This window comes from Accipiter gentilis, chromosome 17 (assembly GCF_929443795.1).
Source record: "Accipiter gentilis chromosome 17, bAccGen1.1, whole genome shotgun sequence".
Classification (NCBI taxonomy): domain Eukaryota; kingdom Metazoa; phylum Chordata; class Aves; order Accipitriformes; family Accipitridae; genus Astur; species Astur gentilis.
In genome coordinates, this window is record NC_064896.1 from 28,772,390 (window position 1) to 28,785,854 (window position 13,465).

Genomic DNA, 13,465 nt, shown 5'->3' on the forward strand with positions numbered 1-13,465 from the left:
CCATGGCGTTGCCGGCGGGGATCGGCTCTGCCAGGCACGGCCGAGCCTGCTGGGCTCCTGGGGACGGGCACGTGCCCTTGACGTTGGTTCCACGTGGGGACAAACGTGGGAGCTGGTCACGGGAAGGGCTCGGGGGCCAGTCCTGGCCCTGGCCCAGCCGGGGTGACCTTGGGGCAAGGGACCTCCTTCCTCCCTGTCCTGCCGTGGGGAAAGGGCTGCTGCCTTCCTCTTCCTCCGCCCATCCAGCCCCAACACCCAGAACCAGGGAGCAGCCTGTCCCTGCCCGGTCCTGGATATCCCCCCGACCCCATGACTGGTCCCCGATCCCCCCTAAGCCCCAGCAAACATCTCTCCTGCAATAGCAACCACAGGCAATGGGCCAGCAGGTCACTTTATTCAGGGATGCCATGAGGATTTCCATCCCTCCAGACCCTTCCTAGCCCCCCCAATCTGTCCCGGTGATCCCTGAGACACCCCCAAATCGCCTTGGGTGACAGCAGGAGACACCCCCCTCGTCACCCTGCTCCCTACAGGCTCCCCATGCTGGGCTGGCACCCACCCAACCTTCCCCTTCCCTCTGCCCCCCATCGGGGCTCGAGCCATCCCCGTAGCTCCCCCAAAACCCACAGAGATGGGGTGATCGCTCTGGCTGCCGGGGGTCCTGCCTCCACCCCTGCCCTGCTGGTACTGGGACCAGCATTCCTGGCCCCAGGGAAGTGGGGTGATGCTCTATCACCCCCCCGTGGCACCATACGAGTCATCCTCCGGCCCCGTGCAGAGGTGGGGGGCACCCGTCCGCAGTGGCCGGGTCTGGTAGCGCCTGGAGATCCAGGTGAAAAGCAGGCAGGCGACCGACTGGATCCCCGCCAGCAGGAAGAAGTAGTTGTCCATGCGGCAGCTGTTGATGCTCCCTGGGAGCAGGAGGGTGGTCAGAGCTGGGGGGGCTGACCCTCAGGACACCCCCATGTCCCGCACCCCATCCCTGCTGGCCACAAAGGCACCCCGAGTAGGAGGTGACACCCGCGTCCCCGTGCCAGCGCTCACCGTTGTCCTCCGGGCAGTGTGTCCACCCGTGGGTGGGCAGTGAGAGGAGGGTCAGCAGCCCCGACCCCAGCAGCGAGCCCACCCCGGAGATGAAGAAGAAGAGACCCATGATGGCTCCTTTCATGGACTTGGGGGCCTCGGCGTAGGCAAACTCCAGGCCTGCGGGAAAGCAGAGAGGGCACGGGGAAAAGCTCGAACCCTTCGGGGTTCCTCCACCAAACCCAACTGCTGTGGTGGGGGGCTGTGGTGGATACCCCGGGAATTGGGGGAGGCAGGCACCGCTCACCAGGGATGCTGGCAAAGAGCTCGCCAACGCCAATGAGCAAGTACTGGGGGACCTGCCACCAGACGGGCAGCGTGGCGGCCAGGTAGCGGTCCTTGCCGACGAGCTGCAGCACCGTCTGGTTGCGGCGCACGTACTGCAGCCGCTCTCGCTCCAGGATGCCTGTGGGATGCGGGCAGCGGGGGGCTGAGCGCCCACCGAGCCCCTGCCCATGGCAGCGTCCCACCCCAGCCCGGGTTCTACCTGCCGTGAAGACGGAGGCGAGGCCGAAGAACGTGCCCAGGGCCATCTGCTTGAGAGCCGACGGCAGCAGCCTCCGCTTGGCTAGGAAGGGGTCGATGACGTGGTCCTTCAGGGGCACCAAGGCCAGCAAGACCACCACGTTGGCCAGGAGCAGCCAAGCATCTGGGAACTGCCGGGCAAAGGCAGGTCAAGCCCCAGCCCTTGCCCACGGTGGGGAGCTCAGCATTTCATGGAACGCCCCGGCTCCCACCCATCAGGTCCACAGAGCTGCCGGCTCCATCCCTCACCGTATAGCCCTGGAGGGTGCTGGCACGGTCCTGGCTGCGTCGGAAGATGCTGGGGATGTGGAGGTGCAAACCCTGCAGGTAATACGTCGACTGCATCTGAAAGGCAGCGGGACGGTGGCTCCACGGGCTCAGGTCCCGGACGGACCCACCACCACCGATGGTCCCTGCTCAGCGCAGAGCCCACCCCACACCTCACCTGGAAGTAGACCATCCAGTAAGGGATGAAGGTCAGCATCACGGGCAGGATCCGGGCCAGCACCTGGAAATTGGCAAGGTCTTCCTCAGGCGAAGGGGCTCCAGGTTGGGCTCCGCTGTTGGGGAGAGGGTCCCCAGCCTCCCACCGCCGAGTGCTCAGTCTGGGGAGAGTGACCACATGGGAGAGGCCAGGGCTGGGAGGGCTCAGCCCCCTGCAGACCACCCCCCCCCTTCTCACCTGGCCCCCGCGTCCCCCAGCCGGGTGCAGCCGCAAATCTGTAGGGCCAGCTTGATCATGGCAGAGACCTGGCTGCCTGTGGGGGGCTTGCTGACGAAGGTCGGGGTGGCCAGGAGGAAGATGAGGAGGGCCAAGGCAAGACAGGCGACGGGGATGAGGTAGCCGGCCAGAAAGCTGATGTTCTGCTGAACAAAGGCCACCACCAGCAGGGAGAAGACGGCCCCGATGTTGATGCTCCAGTAGAACCAGTTGAAGAAGCGTCGCGTGGCGTCACCACCCTGGTCCCTCACCTGCCAGCGTGGAGGGACGGGCCCCGGGGCCGGCTCTCAGCCCCAGCAGCACCGAACCTCAGCCCTGAGAGCAGGGCTTCTGCTTCATCCCCTGTCCCCCCACCCTCCCACATCCCCCCCATGCCCCATCCCACCACCCTCCCGCGCCCCATCCCACCCCTCACCTCCTGGCTTCCCTCCCTTCTTCCCCTACCAAGGATGTCCCAAGGGTCTCAAAGGGTTTGGAGGGGATCTATGGGGTGCAACCACATCTCCTCCACCCCTTGGGACACTCTACCCCCCTTTGGCTCAGAAGAAGGGGAAGGGAGACCCACAGGTCCACGGCAGCCTGGTGCGGGGCAAGCACCCGGCCGGGAGGAGCCGTTTGGGAAGGGGCAGAGGGAGAAGGATGCCGCTGGCTACCACGCTCACCTGGTCGGCACCGAAGGGGGTAAGGTTGGCTCTGACGGAGCTGACGCCCAGTGCCAAGAGCAGGAGGCCGCTGTAGATGGTGGGGGCACAATACTGCTCGGGGGGCTGCCTCCGGCACGTCCCACCGCGGTGCCAAGAGCAGTTTCGGATGGTGGCGGCGGGCAGCTGCCCGCATGCCGAAAGTCGCCCATCCAGCGACGCGGTGACGGGCAGCAGGCAGGCGGCTAGCAAGTACAGCAAGAAGCTGAGAACCACGGTGCCGTAGCGGCCGAGGTAGACGTCGGCCAGCCAGCCGCCGACGGGCGAGAGCAGGTAGGAAGCCCCCAGAAAGAACAGGCAGGCGCGGGATGCCTGGGTGCCCCCCCAGCCGAAGGTGCTGCTGGTGAGGTAGAGCACCAGGTTGGCCGTGATGCCGAAAAAAGCCGCCCGCTCCAGACCTTCCACCGCCAGCACGGCCATGCACGCCGCCCTGCGCCCCTTGAGGGGTGTCCCCCCCAGCAAGGGGGTCCGTTCCCCACCATCCCTCGTCCCGGCCATGTCCTCCTGCCCAGGAGCACCGCGGCTCTCGGCGTTGGCTCTGCTGCCCTTCACCACCCCCGGTGGGCAGCCCAGCCGGGGGACCCCGTCCCGCCACGGCACCTTCTCCGTCCCCCTTGGCCCCCCTCCAGGCTGCCCCCCTCGCCGGGTGGATGTCCTCCGCTCCTGTCCCTCCCCGGTTCCCAGTTCCCCATTCCTGTTGAACAGACACATCATATGACGGCTCAGAAGCGAAAATCCCTGTCGGCCAGCGCGGCTTCTCCTTCCTGGGGGCTTTCCCTGGGCCCCCCCCCCCCCCCCCATCAGAGGCTTTACTCACCCTCCCCAGCCATCCCCCACCAGCACAGCTCTGTGGGGTCCTCAGCACCAAAGCCCCTCGCTGAGGCTGGGGTCTTCCCCAGCTATGGGGGTGTCGGAGCCCTGCGTGTGCCAGGGGATGTCGTGCGCCCACCAGCACCCACCGGAGCCTCCCAGGACCAGCGTAAAGCTGGGCTGAGCTGAGCTTAGGGCTACTGCACCGGCTCCCCCCACGGCATGCACACGCACACCCAAAATCCCCGACCCACGAGTGCACAGCGGTTTATTTTGCAGCCTGATTTCCTAAGGAAATGGGGCCGCGTGCGCCTGTTTGCCTCTCGCACTCTGATATTTTCCACCGGACTCGGCAGCGAGACAGACAGCGCAAAGCTTTTAAGTTTCTGTAAGTTTAAAAAAAAATAATAAAAAAAAATTAGTACCTGAGAAAGGCAGGAAGCTCAGGGCAGAGAGCCAACGGGCATGTACCCTCCCAGCCCTCCGCACCCCCGAACTCCCACCCTGACCATGCGACTTTCCAGGTCCTCACAGAATCCTCCAGCTCCTCCGTGTTCTTGCACCCCCTCCTGCCCAAACAAGCCCCTCCGGGCTCTCTGGGGCAGGGGAAGAGCCCCCCCAGCCCGCAGCCACAGCTCCTGGCATCCCCATGGCTCCCGGCATCCCCCCCGGCCATCAGGCAGCCCCACCTGGCAGAGGGACCAGCTCTCCGGGACATGGGGGTTTCGATGAGCTCTGTGATGACCAGCAGCTGGGAAAGGGAATTTGAATCCGTATTTTCGGCTGGCGGCAGGAGGGGGGGACCCCCCCAGCCCAGCCCAGCTTGTTCGTAACATCCACCTACCTGCCAGCGACCTCCCTCCCGCCAGGGCTCGGCAGGCAGAGAGGCAGGGGAGCTGGGTGGCACGTCTTTGGGGTCACCGTGGGTTGTCCCCTGCAGGTCTCTCGTGCCACGGGGTGAAGCAGGACCCCCCCCCGTCAGGCAGCACCGAAAGATGCTGGCCGCGGCCTCGCAAGCATCCTCCTGCCCACCTCAGCCCCAGAAAATGGGGGAGAAGGAGGGAACCCCACGCTCTGCTCCATCACCCCATGGCGGTCCCAGAGCTCAGGGGACCCCAAGTCCCACCGTGTCACCGGTGATGCCGTCTCAAGCCCACGACATGGCAGCACACCAGGAGCTGCAAATCGTGGCTCTTTTGCAAGATCCACATCCCCCCTGGGGGCTGAGCGTGACCTGGGGTGAGACCGCCGGGTCTCCGTGGCTCCCGTAACCCCGAGGGATGCCGCAGGCACGTGGCGTGGTCCCCAAACGGAGCCCACCTCCGCCTGACCCCCCGCCCCCCGCTTTCCCCCCCTCCCTGCCCCACCGCGAGCGTGCAGGATGGAGCCACCTCATCGCGCTCCTCCGCCCCACGGCGCTGAGCTGGCTTCCTGCAGCCCTCGACCACAAGCCGGGAGCAGAGAGCGTGCGAGTGGCAAGCAGGGCGCGGGGCCGTATCTAAACCATGTCCCCGAGCTGCTGAGCGGGACGGGACCACCAAAGCCCCGGCTCCCCAACCGTCATGGGGCTGCCCTACAACCGCTGAGCAGGATGGAGGGGGTCTGCCTGCTCCTGGCGGCTCTCTCTGCCGCGGCACCCGGACAAGGTACGGCAACGTCCTCACCCTCTCCCTTCCCATCCCTCTACTGTTTGCCGGGACCCCGGGACGATGGCTCCGCTGATTTCGGAGCTGGGTACCTGTCACCTCCCCGGGCTGGGTCCTGCTGGGGCAGGAGGTGTCGGTGTCCGCACACGGATGTTACCGGCGGTGGTTCGGCGCCGAGCGAGGATGCTCTGCAGGCAGCTCTGCAGAGCTGTGCTCTTCTTCCTGAGGTGCTCAGCGTGGCTGCTCCAACCCCTGCCCCTTCTCGACGTGCCCCTCGCTGCCCGGTGGGAGAGAGACAAGGGGGTCCCTCCTGGGGGGCTGGTGACTCTGGGGACCCTAAAAGGGGTCTCAGGGCCATGTTGCCCACCGGCTCCAACCCCTGGCCCTGCGGGGACAGGGTGATGCTCTCCTGGTTTTGGCAGTCATGGGCCAAAACCCATCCTGTCTGGTCACGTCACCAGCATCACCCCGGGATGGTTTTTGGGGGGGACGATGCCACCTGCTCGCCCTGGCCCGGCAGGGTTTACGGTGGTTTTACACCCGAAATGGCTGCTAAGAAGCAGCCTCGACACCTCCGATCAGTTGGGGAATGGTCGCCATTGCCGTCGTTTCCGCTAACGGCTCCTTCCCACACCTTTGCCGACACGCTGCCGGCTGCCTGCGCCCTGCCTGCAGGCTCGAGGCACGGTGCTGCCTGACACCGGGACCCCGTGGAGCAGCTCTTCCCTGCCGCATCCCTGGCTCCTGCGCTCATCCCTTACCTTTTCCTTTAATATTTTTTTAACACCAAGCCAGAGCCCACCGGCTAGGGTGGTGGTTTCCCATTGAGCCCACCGGCTCCCCAGGACACCCACCCAACGCACCCCAACCAGCCCCCCAAATCGCTATAGATGCCTTTTGCAGCAATGGATGAGCAAAGGTGGGACCGGGCTATGTCAGCACGGCGCGCTGACGTAGCGGTTGCAAAAAGTGCCCTTTTTTGGTCAGAAATCATTACTGCAATAATTGCGTTATCGCGCCCCGTGCAGTCGGGGTATGGAGAAAGCTGTGATTTTGGTGGCGATGGCGGCAAACACACCTCGCCTCACCCATGGGGAAAAATCCTTCGCCCTGGAGGAGCCGAATGGTGAATATTTTCCAGCGATAACCGTGGAAGCCCGGCAAGCGGCTTGGCTACAGCGGGCTGCTCGTATGTGTTGAGGCAAAGGGACAGGAATGAGGGAACAGGGAGGATGGGATTGAGCCCTGCGTCCAAAATGATGCCATGCCCTCGGGGTGCTCAGGGAGAGGGAAAAGCCTAAAATGAGACCGCGGTGGCAGAAGCATCCACTCACCTGCGGCGCCGACTCGGGGGGGCCGTGCTGGGGGTGCAGGCAGGCAGGTACAGGCAGCGGGCAGACCCTCTCTGTCGGCAGGGGCGGTGGGCCAGGAGCCAGCAGCATCGCCAGCAGCCCGAGCGCATGACGGCATCCCCGGCTTCGGCTTTCCCACCGGTGAGTTATGTCCCAATATTGCCATATTTAGGGCCAGATTCTGCCTGCCCCTGTCCTGTGGGCAGACCCAGTGCCAGGATTTGGCCCTAGAGCACGTTTCCCCCGCAGCGGGCTGATGTGAGGTCATGGGGAGCAACTTTTAGGGGTGCAAGAGAGCCGTGGCCAGGGCTCGAGGGGTCTTCCCGTGGTGCCACCCATTTTGTGGCAGCCCGGGGATGCCATTTTGGCCATCTTTCCCCGGAGGAGCATTACTTTTTGGAGGACTGGGGTGCACATTCCTGCACCCTCTCCGTCTGCCCCCCACTCTGCCCACGGCTGCGTGCCGGGGTGGTGGCAGAGCCACGTCCCTCCGGTTTGCCATCTGTGAGCCGCCAAGCACCCAGCAGCCGGCACGGGAGCCGAACCGTCTGCTCCTCACCGCGTCCCCATGCCTTGCCAGGAAAGCCGGGGCTGAGCCAAAAAAGGGAGGGTTGGTCCCCCGATACCCACTGACCTCAATCCTGCTTTCGCCGTGGTGGCTGCCAGCTCTCAGCGGGGCTCTGGGTGTACGTCTGTCCGGCGGCACATCCGTCTGTCCCGCAGCCGTCAGCCCCGTCCTCCCACCCTGCTCAGAGCGGCCGTTCAGCCCCAAATGGGGGGTCCTGGTGGGCTCAGCCCCTCACACCCTCTGCCCCTTCCTCCCCGCAGCCCCCACCGAGCCAACGGGACCTCCCGGCACCCCGGCGGGCAGCGTGGCTGGAAACGCCTCGGTGGCACCAGGTGAGCGCAGAAGGGCCAGGGACCTCCTTGCACCCGTATTTCGGTGGGGAGAGGGGAGCCTGGGGGCAGCGGCATCCCATCCCGCTGCTGGAGCCGGCATCGGGGACAGTGCCAGGGTCATCCATACCCCCTTTCCCGGCGTCTCACCCAGGTCCCGGCATGCTGCGGCTGGCCGGCGGCCGGAGCCGGTGCGAAGGTCGGGTGGAGATAGAGCAGGAGGGTGCCTGGGGCACGGTGTGCGACGACGCCTGGGACCTGGCCGACGCCGACGTCGTGTGCCGGCAGCTGCGGTGCGGCCGGGCCGTGCGCGTCCACGGCGGCGCTGCCTTCGGCCGGGGCAGCGGACCCATCCTCCGGGATGAGGTGGGCTGCGAGGGGCACGAGGAACATCTCTGGGACTGCCCGGCTGCGCCGGAGCACGATTGCAGCCACAAGGAAGACGCCGGCGTGGTGTGCTCAGGTGGGTCCGGCACGTGCCGGGTCTGGCGGACATCAAGCAAGGTTTGGGCTCCGTTGGGGCAGAGGTATCAGGCAGGGCGCAGGCAGCACATCCCCAGCTCCATCCTCTGCCCGCAGAGCACCAGGAGTGGCGGCTCTCCGGGGGCCGGGACGGTTGCGCCGGCCGGGTCAAAGTCTTCTTCCGCGGCACGTGGAGCACGGTGTGCGACAGCACGTGGTACAAGCTGGAGGCGAGCGTGCTGTGCCGCACGCTGGGCTGCGGGGAGCCCCTCCGGCAACTCTCTTTCGGCCACACGCTGCCCGGCAAGATGCTCTACCAGTGCGAGAGCCAGCAGCCGTCGCTGGCCCACTGCCAGTGGACCTACAATAAATCGGCTCCCTGCCACCAGTCCCGGGCGGTCGGCGTGGTCTGCAACGGTACGGGATCCCTCCTGCCCGGCTCCGCGGGTGCGGGGGGCTGACCGCCTTTTTGCGGCCATGGTGGGGGGGGGGTCCCCCTGCAGAAGAGCTGCAACCCGGCTTCTTCTTGCCCCCCCATCCCTGTCCCCCTCCTGCCAGGCTCCCAGGGCTTGCAGACGCCAACCCCGATGGCCACGGTGACACCGAGCAACGTCACGCTCCTAGGCGGTGAGTGTCCTGCAGAGCCTCAGCCATGACCCGGGTCTGGGGGGGCTGCAGGGAGCACCCAACTCGCCCCCCTACCTGGAAGGAGGATGTCTCGGGTGTCACGAGCTGTGTCCGTTCTCTGTCTCAGCTGAGGAGGGTTCCCCGGCCGCGGGGGCACGGTCCTCTCTGCACATGCCCCTCTTTGTCCTCTGCCTGGTCCTGGCAGCACTGCTCCTGCTCACCGTGCTGGCCTTCACCGCCGCCCTGCTGAGGGTGAGGAAGATGAGCGGTAAGGAGCGCCTGTGGGGGCACGGCAGGCTCTGGCCATGCAGGGGGTGACACTGCCAGCCCAGCCAGGGCCATCCCACTCCCTGGGCTCGGCTCAGCCGCGGGAGCGGGGGCTGGCTGAGCCACGGAGCGGCTGATCCGTGGAGCAGCTGAGCGGGCGCAACCCCCCTTGTTCCTGCAGCCCACGCCGTGTCCTCCCTCGGGCTAGCCGGGCCGGTGCTGGTGACCCACAGTGCCCAGAGCCCCAACATGCCCTCTGGGATCTCCAACGACTACAGGGAGCTGCCCCCCAACCTTCCCAAAGGACCAGGTAGGTCTGGCAGGTCACCGGCCCCTCCAAGGCCCGTGGGGCAGGAGGTCCCGGCTGGTGACAGCCGCCCCATTCCCATCTCACCCCCCAGACCCGCTGGTCACAGCCCTTCCCACTGCCAAGGACTCCGACTCCGACTCTGACTACGAACACTACGACTTCAGCAGCAAGCCGCCCACGGCCCTCTCCACCTTCTACAGTGAGTATCCCACCCAGCCCCGGGCCCCCCGCCGCCCTGCCCTGGGGTCCCCCTGCTGATGCCCCCTCCCTGCCCTCCCCACAGACTCTCTGCGCCGGCAGCCCGGGGAACAGACGCTCTTGCTGATGCCCAGCCAGGACGGGACGGAGCCGTTGCCTGCGGAGGGTACGACACGAGGGATGCCCGTCCCTCCGTCCTGTGGCACTGGCCGTCCGCCCGTCCTGCCCGTGGGTGGGCGAGTGGCCACCCCGCAGCCTGGGGCTGACGGGAGTCCTGTGCCCCGCAGTGCCGGCCAGGCTAGACCCCCCATCCCGCGGCAGGGCGAGCAGCTCCTCCACCTCCTCTTCCTCCTCCACTGAGCCCTATTGCAATGACGGCGCAACCCCGTCACACGCCTGGGTCTGCCCGACGCCCCCCACCGATAGCACCCACCAGCACGCAGCACCCACCGCCCATGGCTACACCGGCTACCCCGGCACAGGTGGGTACCGCCAGCAGGCTGTGTGGTCCCAGGGACTGGAGTAGGGATGGGGACAGCCCTGGGGATGGGAGCAGGGATGGAGAGACCCCAAGGATAGGAGCAAGGGATGGAGAGACCCTAAGGATGGGAGCAGGAATGGGGATGGGAGCAGGGATGGGGATGGGAGCAGGGATGGACGAATGCCAAAGGCAGGAGCAGGAATGGGGACAGCCCTGAGGACAGGAGCAGGGATGGAGAGACTCCAAGGATGGCAGCAGGGATGGGAACAGCCCTGGGGAGGGGAATGAAGGTGGGGCGACCCTGGGAATAGAAGCAGGGATTGGGAAAACCCCAGGGATGCAATGGGACTGAGGGACCTCAGGGGGTGGGAGCAGGGATGGAAGGTGCCAGTAAGACACGCTCTTTCCCCCAGCTCCCCCAGCAATGCCCCGTGTGCCCACCCCAGTGATCTCTCAGCCGTGGGTACCTGTGTGTCCAGCAGACCCCGATCCCGCCGACAGCTCCAGCACCTCCTCGGGGGAGTGGTACGAGAACGTGCAGGGCACGGAGCCACCCGGGGACCCATCCCCACACCCTGGTGAGGACCCCACGCTGGCAGAGCAGGAGTGGGGTGGGGTGGGGGGGGCTACAGGGCTCCTCTGCCCCTGCAGCAGCCTCGTCCCGCTCCCTGCCTGATGGGGTCTCTCCCTTGCAGGCTGGCCGGCTCCGTCCTGCCCCTCAGGGGGACACGCGCGGGACCCCGACTCCTCTGAGGGCAGCGACTACGATGACATCCAGGGCTCTGCCTACTGAGCCTGCCCGACCGCCGCAGAGGGGCATGGCGGGGGGGACCTGGCACTGTGGGCAGCCAAGGATCCGCCATCCTGCTGCCGACATCTCCTCTGGACTTCTCCAGCCATTTCCTCCATGCCACTGGTCCCGGTGGCACTCTGGAGATATTCAGCGCAGGCAAGCCGTGCCAGGCTGCGTGATGCAATTAAAAGCTTTTCTCAGCAGGACGCCGTGTCCCTTGGCCACAGGGGTGGCCGGTCACCAGCCCTGCAGCGAGGCTCGGTCACCAAACGCTCCCAAGGGCTCCCAGTTGCCCACAGGGTGGCAAGGGATAAGTGACCCAAAGACGTCCCTTCCTGCAGTCCCCTGCCAGGCTGGTCACAGCCACTGTGAGCAGCATCGCCTGCACCAGCCACGGGTCCTGGCTGTATGGTGGTGCTGGGGGGGTCCCGGACCCTTCTCACCCCAGCCTGGGGCTGATAGCAAGCTGGGAAGTGGGACATAGCCAGCTTCCAGTCCAGGGCGGATATTTGTCCCCCTTGCCCAGAGCTCAGGGGGTAGGGTACGGCGCCCGAGGGAGGAATAACCCCCTCCAGCATCCTCCGTGCCAGGGTGAAAGCTGGGACATCCCACGGTCCACCCGAGCCCCGGCGGGATGCCCGAGTGAAGCAGCATCACCCTGTGCCAGGCGCGGCTTGGGGACAGGGACACTGGTGGGCTTGGGGGCTGCACCCAGCTGAGCCAGGCACAGCACCCAGCCATCACCCACGGGGCTGGGACCCTTTCCATCCCCCTGCCCCGGAGGGGCTTCTCTGTGACCCATACGGCTCTTTCTGCCAGCAAGCTGAATCCCACGGAGCATCTCCCACCCCGGCACCCATCGGCGGGTTTCCATCTCCCGGGGCACAACGAGGTGGAGCCTCGGCGGAGGTTGGGGTTCAGACCCGCCCCCGTGGAAAATTTGCCCCCCGCCACATCCTTCAGCTGTTTACCAAGGCGAGAGGCTCCGGCGGCCCCGAACAAAGGGGCCACGCCGCAACAACGGAGGAAGCACCAAAATAGCAACAAAGCCCCAGACAAAGGGGAGAGGAGCGAGGCGAGAGCAAGGAGACGGCTGCTGCGAGCGCAGAGGGGACGGGAGCGGGCACGGGAGTGGGAACGGGGGGTGCCCCCCATCACGCGTGTGGCTCCCCGTGCCAGGACGGCGAGGCTGGGGAGGAGACGATGGCACCTTTGCAAAGGGCGGCTGTTGGGACCGCTTGGACCGCGGCACGGCCGGGCAGTGACCTGGGGGATGTTGATGCCCAGGGGGTACCCATGCCCAGTAGGTACCGGTGTCCCAGGGTGGATAACCCAGTTCCCACTGGGGCATGGGGCAAAGGGCCCACGTGTCATCTCCAGCCACAAGACAGGTACATCAGCGTCAACTGTTTATTCGAGCTGCTGCTCCTGCACGCAGTGACAGGCGCTAGGAAATGCCATTTCCACCATCATTAGGGTAACAGCAGCGTGCTGACAGCCAACAAGCCTGTTCCTGCTTGCACTAAAGGCAGCTCCTGCCTCTTAAAAGGCTTCTCACAGGCAGGCAGCATGTCAGCACGTCCCAGCGCTCTCCCCCGACCCCTCCGGAAAGATATTATAATCATCCTTATCTGTCACAGCGTGCAGACGATGCTGAGCTGACTTGCATTGCCGGCAGCAAGAAGGGATGCTTTAACCGAGCCACGGCACAAACCCCATCTGCGGCATGTCGGGGCCTCCAGAGCCAGCCACGGCTCGGGGGGGAGGTCTGGACCCCAAGCACCCCACGTCTGTGGGGGTCAGGCATCCTCGGATAACCGGAGGGGAGGTGGACCCTTCCTAGAGGCAAAGCATCCCGGGATGCTTCAGAGCGCATCACCGACCTCAGGTCAATTTGGGGTGAGAGGGGCTTGGCTCCTGCCCACAGAACCCCCCGGGACTGGCCCCGGTGCAGCCCCAGCTGAGTCCCACGGGAAAGGTTGGCCCAGGAGCGGGTCTGTGACTTGCACCCCTTTCCCAAGACGTTGCCAAAGCTGCGCCAGCCCAGAGCCCGTGGGTGGGTGGGGGACAGCGCCAGGACCCCCAACACCCCATGGAACACCATGGCAGGTCTTATTCCCATCACAGCCCCAGCCCGGTCTCGGGGTTCTGCAGGAGCCCCAGGATGACTGGGAGGGGATGGGAACAAGCCGGGGCTGCAGGGAGAAGCCCACAGCCCTGCGCTGCGGGGGCTCAGCACTGCCCAGCGCCGGCAGGGGCAGGCAGTGCTCTGCCTGACCAAGGGGATGTGGAGGCTGCAAGAAGCCAAAGGAGCTAGGAGGGGATTACTGAGCCGGGTTACCTCCAGGGATGCCGGGACCTGGCTGGAGACGGTGTGCCTACGCTGCCAGCATCGCCTGGCATCTCTGCCCGACCTCCCTGAGCATCTCTGCCCGGCCCTGCCTGTGCCTGGCAGCCCACGGCAGCCTGCCGCTCACCGCGCCCCAGCAAGCTTCCTCTTGAGTCATGGAAAATCTTCAACTCGGAGAGAGTTTTGGGGCAGGAAACTCCCAGAGGAGCAGAGCCCCCGCTCCGGGGTTGAGGACTGGAGCA

The 13,465-nt window shown here is 66.0% G+C and overlaps 2 protein-coding genes across 3 annotated transcripts; one reads left to right on the top strand and one right to left on the bottom strand.

The window, feature by feature from the left end:
* Window positions 1–693: 693 nt before the first annotated feature.
* Window positions 694–5,152, bottom strand: SLC15A3 (solute carrier family 15 member 3). Of its 2 annotated transcripts, XM_049820337.1 has the most exons (10): window positions 4,685–5,152; window positions 4,530–4,591; window positions 2,992–3,370; window positions 2,291–2,580; window positions 2,054–2,213; window positions 1,858–1,953; window positions 1,571–1,739; window positions 1,331–1,489; window positions 1,045–1,203; window positions 694–911 (listed from the first exon to the last, which is right to left on the bottom strand). In XM_049820337.1, the coding sequence occupies exons 2-10, from the start codon at window positions 4,556–4,558 to the stop codon at window positions 733–735; spliced, it is 1,620 nt and encodes a 539-aa protein (XP_049676294.1). In that variant the 5' UTR covers window positions 4,559–4,591; window positions 4,685–5,152; the 3' UTR covers window positions 694–732. The 2 variants fall into 2 exon arrangements, with proteins under 2 accessions (XP_049676294.1, XP_049676293.1); XM_049820336.1 differs by lacking the exons at window positions 4,530–4,591; window positions 4,685–5,152 and having other exon boundaries at window positions 2,992–3,763.
* Window positions 5,153–5,215: 63 nt separating this feature from the next.
* On the top strand, window positions 5,216–10,995 carry CD6 (CD6 molecule). The gene is made up of 13 exons (XM_049820412.1): window positions 5,216–5,486; window positions 6,902–6,979; window positions 7,667–7,738; window positions 7,890–8,198; window positions 8,315–8,614; window positions 8,756–8,824; window positions 8,952–9,092; window positions 9,273–9,401; window positions 9,493–9,600; window positions 9,685–9,765; window positions 9,887–10,081; window positions 10,494–10,658; window positions 10,776–10,995. The coding sequence occupies exons 1-13, from the start codon at window positions 5,222–5,224 to the stop codon at window positions 10,871–10,873; spliced, it is 2,010 nt and encodes a 669-aa protein (XP_049676369.1). The 5' UTR covers window positions 5,216–5,221; the 3' UTR covers window positions 10,874–10,995.
* Window positions 10,996–13,465: the final 2,470 nt, after the last annotated feature.

What these genes read in the sequence shown, in the direction of transcription:
- CD6 (XM_049820412.1), top strand. Translation starts at nt 5,222, where the DNA reads ATGGAGCCACCTCATCGCGCTCCTCCGCCCCACGGCGCTGAGCTGGCT. An exon ending in CGGCTTCGGCTTTCCCACCG is followed by an intron (nt 6,980 to 7,666) that starts GTGAGTTATGTC and finishes TCCTCCCCGCAG; the next exon opens with CCCCCACCGAGCCAACGGGA. An exon ending in GGACCCATCCCCACACCCTG is followed by an intron (nt 10,659 to 10,775) that starts GTGAGGACCCCA and finishes TCTCCCTTGCAG; the next exon opens with GCTGGCCGGCTCCGTCCTGC.
- SLC15A3 (XM_049820336.1), bottom strand. Translation starts at nt 3,744, where the DNA reads ATGATGTGTCTGTTCAACAGGAATGGGGAACTGGGAACCGGGGAGGGA. An exon ending in CCCCCTTCGGTGCCGACCAG is followed by an intron (nt 2,581 to 2,991) that starts GTGAGCGTGGTA and finishes CCACGCTGGCAG; the next exon opens with GTGAGGGACCAGGGTGGTGA. An exon ending in ACTGGATGGTCTACTTCCAG is followed by an intron (nt 1,954 to 2,053) that starts GTGAGGTGTGGG and finishes GCTGCCTTTCAG; the next exon opens with ATGCAGTCGACGTATTACCT.